The following is a 12,272-nucleotide window of genomic DNA, read 5'->3' on the forward strand; positions in this document are numbered from 1 at the left end:
GACTGTAATGGATGTAATGTTTTATATAATAACATTAGCCAACACAAACCAATCATTATACACATAAGGTATATAATATGCGTCTTTCTTTCCCTTTTTCTTTATTTCCATACCATCTTATAGCTACTAATATATATCTTTCTGTGTAGAAATTAATGGAACATGTATGTAACACAAAACAGGCGGTACTTGATGTTTAACTGATGTAATTGTAATTGTGATGATTAGATGATTAGAAGATGTGTATGCTTAGAGTGTATGATTTTAAAATTTAATAACATTTTCACCAAAAAGAACCTGGAAAAGACACTAGTGTGAAATATTTTATTGAATATGTTAATGGATGGAGATGGTGGATGGAAGAAAAAGGCCTCCCGCCACTATTCTCTCCAATTGTCCCTATTTGGCAGGGGTAGTCCCAATTAAGCCACTGTCATCCCAGTTTTTCACTTGCTTTATAAATGTCCGAGTTCCTCTCTCCTCCTCCCACTTTCCCACTTTGTCCACAGCTTCCTTCAATTGCTGCAAACTGAATTCAGTGTGCAAATGTTGTTTGCATTCAGCTGGGAATGGGGGGGGTAAAAGCAAACTGCTGTAGCCTCTCCTAGCTTAATATCATTTGCCATCTTGACCACACTCTGATGTTTCTTGACCCAGTGTCCCAATTTTCATCTTTGAAATCTTGGAGGGCATATCCTCCATACCCACTTGCTGTGAGTGCTTCCAATACAGTGTGGGATGGTTCCTTAAGAGGCACCCTAAGGCTGGGTTGAGCAATTGCCAGGCCTGGGGAGCTTTATAATAATATAAATAAATGATTTATTAATATTCTGCTTTTTCCATGCGGAATCAAAGCGGATTACAAAAGAAAGGTATCAAATACAAAAATATAGCCTCCCCATCAATTGCAGCACAACAAACATAATAACAATAAAATAATTATACAAAAGCAGAAATAAAGGATAAAAAATACAACAAACATAATCCAAAGTGCATGGCATAGCATAATGCCTTAATAAAAATGCAAAGTACAAAATCCAAAATACATAACATGGTAATAATTAAGACATAACATCTAGATGGCAATTCCCAACACTCCCCTGGCAGCAAAATAACAGAAAGGCAATACAATAATGCAATACAGAAATAATACAGTAACAACAAGAGAACATGGTCCCTTTTACTCCCACAAGCATTATATAATAATTGCAAATGCAACTCTAATGAAATGCAATACAAGAATACAATACAACACAACTCTAATACAATACAACACAATATACATAATTCCCCCTTGCCCCCTCTTTATTTCCTGTCCTGTTCCTCCTCCGTTTAAATTTGTTTACTATTTTACGCCTTTATTTAACTGAAATTTCTTCAGGTTCCTGGGGGAAATGGGGGTGGTTTCATCTTGTTTTGAAATCTTAGGCTGCTTTTGTCCCAGGAGACAAAAAGAGGTTTTGACTGCTTAGAATCATAGAATCCAACCGCCTGCCATGCAGTCAAATCACTCCCAACTAGGGATGTGATGATCATTTGCTGCAGTTCATTAAACATACAGATTTTTGTTTGCTTGGCCCCTTTAAATTTCTATTTACGAGACAAGATATTTTCCACCTTCTTGGCCAGGTGTAAGAATCTTCAGGCGGTTCATTTGCAAATGAACTAACCAGGCATGAGGATACAGTGAAGGCACGCTGGGATCAGTTTTCCAGTTCAGCTCTTTACATGTGGCATTCCAAACAAAATGATCTGTTGAAGAAATGATCTGTGTAGCTTGGGAAACACACAACCACACTCTGGTGTGATACTAGTTCTCACAGCCAGCTCCTTGAGGAGCTGCTTTTACTGTATCCTCATAAACTATACCAAGATAACCCCCCCCCCACCTTCCCTTGTGTGACATTTTCTGTTTCAGGTTCTGAATCCATTCATTTGCAAAACCACACAATTTGAACATCTCATTGTCAATATGCATGTACTAGTCTGCCTTTATTTATTGTAATTTAAGATGACCCTCCAAAAGCAACAGACAAACTAGTCCACAGAAACACTCTCACAGCCTCAGAGGAAGGCAATGGCAACCCCCCTCTGAACAAATCTTGCCAAGAAAAGCCTGTAATAGCTCTGCCTTAGGGTTGCTATCAGTCAGAAATGACTTGCAAGCACATAACAACAACAAATCTAGACCCATGTGAGAGACAAAATCAGTTGCACCCCTGCTGTTTAACTGCTCGATTTAATACAAAAGCAATAAAAGGAATATAAACATCCAGAACATTTCATTTCAAATGGACAATCCAGCCCCCAGTTGGAATGGGTTTGCTCTGCCCTCTGTGAGAAACTAAACATTTCAATTATCTCATACTTCACATGTGAGAAGAACAGCAAATATATTTTCCATCTTGAAGTCGAAGGCTTTCATGGCCAGCATCCATAGTTTTTTGTGTTCTCCCATACACATACATACACACTCAGTCACACTCTTCATCTCTTTTTTTAATATACTCGCCTACGTTTTTGGGTGTACTCGCATATACATGAGCCTGTACAGACAGGCCAAAATAAAGCTGCTTCCGGTCACTTTGGAGGTATGCTGTTTAAATGATGCATGATTCCTAAGAGGCCAGAAGCTGCACCAAAGCCATGCTCCAGTCCTTGTGTCATTTAAACAGCATACCTTCAAAGTGACCCGAAGCAGCTTTATTTTGGTCTCTCTATACAGGCCCCATAAGAGAATGAATGTTTCTGTGTGACTGTATGTGTGAGAAAATAAATGAGTATATATGTGAGTAAAAGAAAGAATGAAGGAGCATGGCTGTGTATATATTTCTGAGCATTGGCTTATGTGAATGTGGTTGTGTATGAGACCGTACATGTAAACTTTACAAATATGTTAAGTTTTGAATGTATTTAAATAAAAATTATTCTAACTTGGACAATATTATTTCCTTATGAAATGTTAAAATGTGAATATACATGGATGTATAAATGGAAATATGCACACTAAATAACATAATGTTTTTATTCATATACTATGTTGAGCAGGAGATGGGGCATGCAACATCCGCATGTAGATGTAAAGGGGGTCACAGGGGTAAAAAGTTTGAGAACCATTGATATAAGGTAATTGGAGTTTATCCGTTTTTAATTTTGATGTTACTCTGTAATTCTTCCTTCCACCCTTTAACAGAGGAACTGAAGAAGCTGGAGCAGGAAAGGCAAGTCCTAGAAGCTACCATTAAAGACAGTGAATTTGAAGAAGCAAAACTGGGTATTCGTGGATTCTTCACAAGAGCTACCAAGCTTAACATTACAAAGACGATGGCCCCAAAAGGCAAGATTTAAAAACATAATGCATATAATTGATCACTGGACAGTGACTAGGTTTCTTGAATGCCTGATTTGAGAAGAGAACTTCTAGTCTAGGGATAATCTTACTGGTCTCCAGCAATAAAAACAGCCAAAATCTTGTGGCACTTCAATGACAGCTTTAACGTGGCATTAAGTGTTTATAGACTTCTACTGCTTTTGAGAAAGCAGATGTAACTGAAGAGTCAAGAACTCTAACTCACCCTTCCACATAATGTGCCTTCAAGTTGCCTGTTGACGTATGGCAATTCCCATGAATTTCACAGGACTTTATTAGGCAAGGGATACTCAGTGGAGGTTTTGCCAGTCCCTTCCTCTGAAATATAGTCCACAGTGCCTGGTATTCCTTGGTGGTCTCCCATCGAAGTACTAACCAGGGCTGACCCTGATGAGTTTCCAGGTTCAGAGAGTATCTGGTGTCTTCAGGTTAGTTAGGTCCTACTCACATACCTCTCACACAATTTGAGATGCTCTGGAGCTGGCATAGCAATGGACAGATGTTGAAGCTGCCACATGACCCCTTACTTAGTGGTGCTGCTGCTGCTATGTTGGCCCTGATGTGGCCTGTAAGGGCAGAAATAGGGCACCTGGACTCACCCACATGGTCAGGTGCCCCCAACCAATGTCACAGGCCATGACTGGGGCTTCCACAGGGAACAAGATGGCAGCAAATAAGGGTGTGTCTGGCTGTACAGTCTGCTGACTGTCCTCTGCAAAAAGCTGGCTTAGAAAGACCGTGCTAAAGGCCTTTTGTGCTGGTGTCAGGCTGGAACTGGTGGATCGGCATCCAGTCTGCCCAATCCTGGCCCAGGGTTGTTGGCCTGCATTGTCCAGAGAGGACAATGCCAGGCTGGGGAAAACACAGGACTTTGGACCTCTGCATTTTGGCCTCATCTAGACAAGTCACAATAAAGCTGTTTCGGGTCACTTTGGAGGTATGCTGTTTAAATGATGCATGCATCCTAAGAGTCCAGAAGCTGCACCAAAGCTGCGCTCCAGTCCTTAGGACTGGATCATGGCTTTGGCATGGCTTCCAGACTCTTAGGATGATTGAATCATTTAAATAGCATACCTCCAGAGTGACCCGAAGCAGCTTTATTTTGGCATGTCTGTATGGGGCCATAGCCACTTAGTTTGGATCAAATCCATGCTCTTTCAATTCAAATAAAATAAATAACAAATGGAAAACTAATTTTCTAAATACTTTTGTTTTGCTGTTAAAAAAAATACTGAGTCGCTAAAGATAATAACTAAATTGGCTGAGCACAACCTTTAATTAAATTGGAAGGACATGCCCACTTTGAATTGCACCGCTGATCTAACTTTGAAGTGATGGACACAACTTTGTCATATCTTTATCTGAAAGCAGTTTTTCATACCTTAACTAACAGTTTAACCAAGCAGGAGGATATTATAGGAAATGAACCATGGATGTAAAAGGGTTTTCATCCCCTTTTCTTCTATACATAACTCAAGGGATTATGGTAGTTTAAATGACTATTTAATGAGGTTCAATACAGCCTCTCTTGGCAGAAAGATTTCCAATTTCTTTTAATACCTCATCTTTCTTTTCTAAGTTGTCAGGTGAAATTATTTTTTTAAAAAAATCCTGTCTGCATGATGGAGCAGGAACCAAAGCAAGACATATAATGTCAGAAAGCACCATTTGTCTGGAACCCTTTGTAAACATTAAATCACCTGAAAAAATTACAATCAAGTTACATGTTTTAAAAACACGTATTTTTAGGGAATAAGGGAATCTGTACATTTCATAGAATGGAAGGAAACTAGTTATTTGAGGCGTATTTTATGAACAAAGGAAATAACAACAAAACCAACAAGAATTAAACTATATAATCAAAAATCTTTGTGTATGAAGGTAAAGGTATATGACTGATGAATAATATAGTGAAATATGTGAGGATTTATCTATATGGCATGTTCTAGAAGAGTTTGTTTCTGACATTTCACCAGCATCTTTGGCTGGCATCTTCAGAGAATGCTGACATGGAAGTGAGTGGGGTATGAGAGTGTGTGTGTGTGTGTGTGTGTGTGTGTGTGTGTACACATACTGTGTGTCCCTGGGCTGGGAGGAGTGATTTCCATGTTCATCTGTGTGTTGTTCTATTTTTGAATAGCCACACAGAGTGCCATCCCAGTGTGTGGCTGCTGCAAAAAAGGCAAAATATTTATTGTACTAAATGGATAAAAAATAAAAATGCCAATTACATACTGCTCTTATATGCATCTGGGGTGTGAAAATGCAGCCAAAATGGTGGAACTCTCCTGTGGAAAAACAGATGCTCCAGATGCGCTGCTTCCCATACTGCGACACCCTGGCTGACTGGCACTGTTGATAATGATATTGTATTTATTATGGAAGGTTGTATATATAACGCTGTTTTAAATTTGCTGTTTTAAACTGTCGTGTATTTTGTATTTATGATATTGATGTGATCCCGCCTCGATCCGCAGGGAGATGCGGGAAATAGAAAAATAAAAATTTATTATTATTATTATTATTATTATTATTATTATTACAGCACTTACAATTGTTAGGCTTAGAAGAAAAAAAGGTGAAGAACCTATAAAATTATGTATCAAGTGAGAGATGTGGATAGGGAGAGGTTTTCTTCCTCTCTCATAATATCATGGGTCATCTACTGAAACTGAACAGCTGGTGATTCAAGTCCTCTTTCACACAATGAATTAGTGAAACTGAAAAGTGCTATCACATGTATCAGTTATTGCCAACCTAGGCAAATTTGTAAGATGATTGGACAAATTTGTGGGAGGGAGGCTGTCGGTGGCTACTAGGTGAAGCACAAACATGGTCCTATTGTGCTCCTGTAGCACTGATGGACTTCCCAAAGGCAATTGATTGACCACTGTTGACCAGAATTCTGGGCTAGATAAACCTTTAGTCTGATCCAGTGTGGCTCATCTTACATTCTTATGTTCCACGTTTCCTCCCATAAACCTTTCATTTCCTCTTGTATAGGGCTTGGTCAGCCAGGGCACCCCCCTTGAATTATGCAACCTAAAAACAGTACTGCAAAATGGCCTGAATGCTCCTCCAAATTTGTGGATTGCTTGTGGTATTTCCTGCTGTAACGAATATATCACAAGTGCTAAAAATGTGTCTATGGAGTACTTTCAGTGATTGCACAGTAAGACCCTGAATACAACCTCTATCATTTCAGAAAGCAGCATTACCACAATCTCTTCAATGCATATGGGTGAATTCAATCAGCGGCTGCTTGAAGCTAGCACACAGTTTAAAAAGAAGCAAGGGAAAGGAACTATTGATGTGTGGTGGCTGTTTGATGATGGAGGTAAGCAGCACAAGTGAATATTGTGTAGACGAGGGAGTGGAGCAGGGGCTGCCAAAATAATGTAGGTTTGTAGAATATAAAATAATAAAAGAAGTTGTTTTCTTTCCTTTTAAAAAAATTCAGCTTTGTACAAAAAAGCAAGTCACATCAGATACACACAGACACACACATATAAATATATGGTGATGGGAAGAGATCCAACATAAAATAAGGCAAAGGATTTATCAACCTGTATAGTACAATCCACTTTGTTTAGGCCATTTCTAGTTCATGGTGTTTTCCCATAAATTGTCATGAAAGTTCAAGGGGAAACCTAAAGATTTGATTTATATACTCAATAAAGGAAAACCAAACATTATTCTGTTTGATAATTTTATTATGTAAGCTCTTCTATCACAGATAAATTCTATCTATTAGGGCACTGGTTAATATGGAATGTCCCCTTTCTGAGAAAATTTCTAGTTGAGTGGCCACCCCTGCAAAGATGTTAGAAGATGTTTATGTTGTAAATCGGGGTGGGCAAAATGTTCCAAAAAGACCATTTTTGTGGGGCCCAGAACTGTCTGGATGGTATAAAAAATCCTCTGGGGTATGGAAGCATGTTTGTCACATTTTTGCCCTTCTATTTTAGTCCTAAGAAGGGGTCTTTTTAATACCAGAAGTGACTTTTAGAAGACTAAACATTTTATCAATTTTCATTTCTAAAGGTGAAAACAGGAGCTCTACATTCCTCCACTTTTCTAATAATGGGTTATCCTAGCCATTTCCCCGATTGTCATAACAAAAAGGTTTCGTCATATAATTTCAAATTAGGAAATACTAAAGCATCTTTATAGAGCTGAAGTGGCTATTCTTGAGCGTTTACATCCCTTTGTAAAATTCAATTATAATAATAGTTTTTTCCTTCAGCTTATTGGGAGAACTTGAAATAAGAAGGTTAATTTAGTGGAACGAACATCTTAACCTGCCCAGGACAAACCCAAGTTCTTCCAGGGGCAAAACACATGGAGAGGATACCAACCCCATTGTATCCTCCCTGCAGATCTGGCCTGTTCCCACTTCCACCCACCCCAGATGCCCACCCACCACTGTGCCATGGAGCCACTGTCACCACCACTACCTTGCCCATTGCTGCTGTTCTCTGTGAAACCTCCACAGAGCCTGGATTCACATATGTGACCAGATGCCCCTTTCTGATGTCACACGTCATGGAAGGGGTCTTTACAGAGAACGGTGGCAGCAGGTAAGGAAATACATGGCCATTTGTTCTACTGGCTGTCATAACTGAGTTTCTTGGAAACTGCTGCAAATAGCCTTTTTTTGGGAAGACCAGGATAAGGGCCAGTTGGGCTGGGTTCTTGCTGAATCTGCCAGATTGGCATCTGGTGTACCCGATCCTAGTCTGGGATGTTGGCCTACGTCATCTAAACAGGGTGACACTATGCCGGGGGTAGGGGAAACACGACCCTTTTGGCCCATGGGTATAGCCCCTCAGATTCCCAAGACATTGGTTGGCTTACTTTGCTTAGGAAGAGGGTTAAAATTAATCCCAGTTACTTTATATAGCTGACTATAATATTAAATCCTAAGTAGCTAATCTTTGGGGCAAAACAGAACAGCAATAAGAGCCAGCTTGGGGGTGGTATGGGGACATGGCGACTGCACACCACATGCCCCGACTCCACCTGAAGTCGAAGTGATGGTGTACACCTGACCAGACAGCAGGCAAGATGGGAACCCTCCTGCAATGCAGCGATTACATGCCACAGGAGCAGAGAAGAGCTGCGGTGATGGCAAAAGGGGTACCTTTCCCCGGTGCAAAAAGGAGCAGCTTTCTGTTGCTCCTTTTTGCACCAGAAAAGGCCAGATTGGGGCCACTGTGTATGGTTGCCACAGACCTGTTCCAATGCACAAAGGGTCAGCATGACACCGTCCCTTTAGGGCCATCTGTTTTCAGCATTTATCAAGCTATCTGATAGGCCAGTCTGACTTATGATCACTCCCTTTTCCTTAGACTTCATATTCAGCCTTGAATTAGTTTAAGTTACTATCACCCCTGTGACTTGACCAAAGTGTTTTATAGAAATTAGTACACTAGTTATCTCTTTCTCAGGTTCTAAGCAATATTTGTAATGACTTATAACATTGCCATAACTATCAATTATTATACTTTCACTTTCACAGATACTGGTTAGCCACTATACAGACAGACAAACAGCAGAATTGAAAACTGACATCCCTGCTTTGTTCCTTGACAAAACATACTCTGGATGAAAGTCCAAATCACTGATTATAATTAAAGTTGCAAGATTAGGATATGGGGTTTCAAAACCTCTTTCCATATTCATTCCCCCTCACCAATAATTGTACCTAAAAGCTAGTCTATGTGACTGATACCTTTGTTGCACCAAGTGATTCTATAGCATGAGATTTAACTTTACTCTGTGCAGTGTACAAAGTGAAGTAGCCTTCAAACAGAATTAAAGTAATAATAGAAGAACTGGAATAATTTACTTTCTTAACATAACAAAAAGCCAAAGAAGACACACTTTTGCTTATAGAGTTATTTGCATGGGATGTGGGGCAGATAAAAGCAGTTTCACTTGTAATAAACAGTGTTCCAGTTTGCAGTGCTTAGTGTTTTGGACTAGGACAGGAGGGATCTGGGTACCAATCCCAACTCAGTCATGTAGCTCACCAGATGACTTGCAGTCCAGTCTGAACCTACTTCACCATTTGTCAGCTGAAACTACCTGTGCAGGGTTGTTACAGGACTAAAAATGGAGAGGCAAACTATGCATGCCACCTTGAGGTAGAAAGGTGGGCTATAAATGTTACAAATAAACACATAACTATGATATAATTTGTTCACCTAGGGCTAATACTCCTAATTCCTTACATTCTCACTCTCCGGAAAAAGTGGAAGGATTGCAAATTAAGGATCTTTACTGGTGGAAAAGTCACTCGCCTTGAAGAGGAGAAGCTAATGTAACTATGTTTTGTATCCATGTCATTGTTTAATATATTTTCACTGTTTGCAGAGATATTTATAAAGGATGCGGGGAGATAGACAATTATATTAAAGACTTCATGTTATCAATGCTGCCTATAGGATTGCTATAATAATGATTCAGATTATAAGTATGAAGCAATCTGAATTCCTGAAAGCAGTACGTATATGCTGTGCATTAATGGTAATATCAAGCCTTTCATATTTTCTCTCCTTGCAACTTTTGTACTGAAAATTTCCAGTGTTATGAACAGGTCCTTTGTTACACAGAGCTGCAGCTAAATGGGGATTGAAGGATTTTCTTCAAGTGATAACGTGCAGCATAAATACAATTGCTTAGTCTTGGGGGCGGGGGGAATACGCAACTATTGCTAATTTAAAGCTCCAAATGTTTTGAGTTTTCAGCTAAACCAATTCGTTTTTAATTCATTTTAATTAAACATTAATACAAAAAAAAAACCAACACAAGTTTTATATCTAAATCTAAAACTATATAATACTACAAACAAAGCAAACAAAACAGTTAAACCCTAAAGATTTCCCCCTTTCCCCAAATGGTGGTTATAACCCCTATGTTCTGTGCTTCCTCTAATGAACTTTTTGCTTCTACTATATTTAACAATCTTAATTCATTTTACAAAACATAAGACTCGGTGATCCTGGCCCAGGGTTAATGTTCTGCATCATCCCTACAGGGGATTTTACAGGGTTCACTACAACCCCATACATTCCATGATAGTAGTTTAACACCCCTTATTCAGTCTTATCTTGTTTTGACATTTGGTCCTTTTCATACAAATCCTCAAGGCCTTGATCAGCATCTGAGAATAGAGCAGATGGGCAGGAAAAAACTGCTCAATCCTGGGTTTTCTGAAAGTGGGTTGAAACCCTGCTGTCTGCACAGACTGCTCCCAAGGCAGGCGAAACACCCACAGACTATCCACACTATGTGGCATCAAGCCACGCTGCATGGTTATTTTTTGTTATTGTTGCCTCCCCACCATGTATGCGCACCATTGCACAAACACACCACCTGTGACTAAATTACCTCCCTTTCCCCACACATCTGCCACTCCACTGGATGCCTGGCCACACAGTCGCATGTTCTGTGCACTGTCTGTACATTACATTGCTGCATTGCTGTGCCAAGTGATACATTGATAAAGCACAATCATACATGCCCCTCATAAACGCTCCCTTCACTCTTCACCCCATTGGACAGTCTGGTTTGTATATGTTGTAATTACATCCATGGCATTATTGGCAATCATGCTTTTGCCAACGTATTGATGCCAGGCTGTTTATATGCTATTGCAATGAAGCACATTTTCTGCTTTCAGTCAGAGTATCCCAGCTTCTTTTTGCTCTGGTTTTTAGCCCTGGGGCATGGCTTTGTTTCACTTTCCAGCCAGTTTCACCTCGTGCATCATTTAAACACCCCACCTTCAAATCAGTTAGAAGTCGCTTTATTTGGCCAGTGTGGACTACCCCTGAGTCAGTTACCTTTTCATCTTCCAGAGTTGGTTCTTACTTTTTCCTTTTTCTTGGGGTTCATCCATTTATTGCCATTTTTCTCTTCCCCCCCCCAAAAAAAAATCCTGTCCCTTTTCTACTGTATTCAGTTTAAATCTCTTACATTCTAACCGATGAGGTTGCCCTGGCTCCAATCCAGTGGGGAAAGGAGTGGCTACAGGCTGCCCCTTTGGAGAGGTCTGTACCGTGCCATAATTTAAAAGAGTTGGGTGCCTCCTTAAAGTGATACACCATTGGTGACAGGTTCTCCCTGCTCATGTCTCCTCTCTCCACTGGACCTCATTTGCAAGAATTGGACATCTGTGAACTACCTCTGAATTCCCAATGCTATGGAAACAATTATGGTCCGTCCAAAGTGTCACTGGACCATCAAAAATCACAAATGACGGATAGCAGAACCAAAGTGATATCTAAAGTACACCCAGCAAGAAGCCATCCCAACTGGAAACTTATTAAACCAATTAACTCACAGGTGCTGCATCCAGCACACTCTATAAAGAGGTACTAATCAAAGCCACTAATACTTTTTAATATTTAATATTTAATAGTATGACAACCAGAATTTACAACACAAATCCATACATGTTTGCTCAAAAATAAGTCTCAATTAATTCCGTGGGATTAACTTCCAAATGAGTGAGTTTAGGATCAGAGCTTTAATTGCTTTTCATGTCTTTATCAACATTCTCAATCATGATACATAAAACCATTTTCCTTTTGTTTCCAGGATAGCTTCACTTTTAAGAAAATTCAGAATAAAGTTTGCTGACATTAACATAATTGGTGACATCAATATGAAACCTAGCAAAGAGAGGTAAGTTGCAATTTTCAGACATAAAATTTTAAACTGTGCATTGAAATGAATACTTATAGGATGCATTGCATTTTAAAATATTCTGAGAAAGCAACCTAGAACATCTAAAAGCTGGGGTCTAAAGATGCACAAAGATAATTTACTGAGCAAAACCAATTAACAAAAAATCCTTGCCATTACAGTTGCAATAAGCCCTTGTTGTTTCAAA

The 12,272-nt window shown here is 39.5% G+C and overlaps 1 protein-coding gene across 2 annotated transcripts in view; it reads left to right on the plus strand.

Annotated features, from left to right (window-relative positions):
- Window positions 1-12,272, plus strand: part of SLC12A1 (solute carrier family 12 member 1) — a 67,446-nt gene that overhangs the window by 47,828 nt on the left and 7,346 nt on the right. For both annotated transcript variants that reach the window (XM_042477176.1, XM_042477175.1), the window contains exons 21-24: window positions 3,194-3,337; window positions 6,576-6,707; window positions 9,584-9,695; window positions 11,978-12,064. In XM_042477176.1, the coding sequence (XP_042333110.1) occupies window positions 3,194-3,337; window positions 6,576-6,707; window positions 9,584-9,695; window positions 11,978-12,064 (475 nt within the window). The remainder of the gene's footprint in view (window positions 1-3,193; window positions 3,338-6,575; window positions 6,708-9,583; window positions 9,696-11,977; window positions 12,065-12,272) is intronic.

Source organism: Sceloporus undulatus, chromosome 6 (assembly GCF_019175285.1).
Source record: "Sceloporus undulatus isolate JIND9_A2432 ecotype Alabama chromosome 6, SceUnd_v1.1, whole genome shotgun sequence".
Taxonomy (NCBI): Eukaryota; Metazoa; Chordata; class Lepidosauria; order Squamata; family Phrynosomatidae; genus Sceloporus; species Sceloporus undulatus.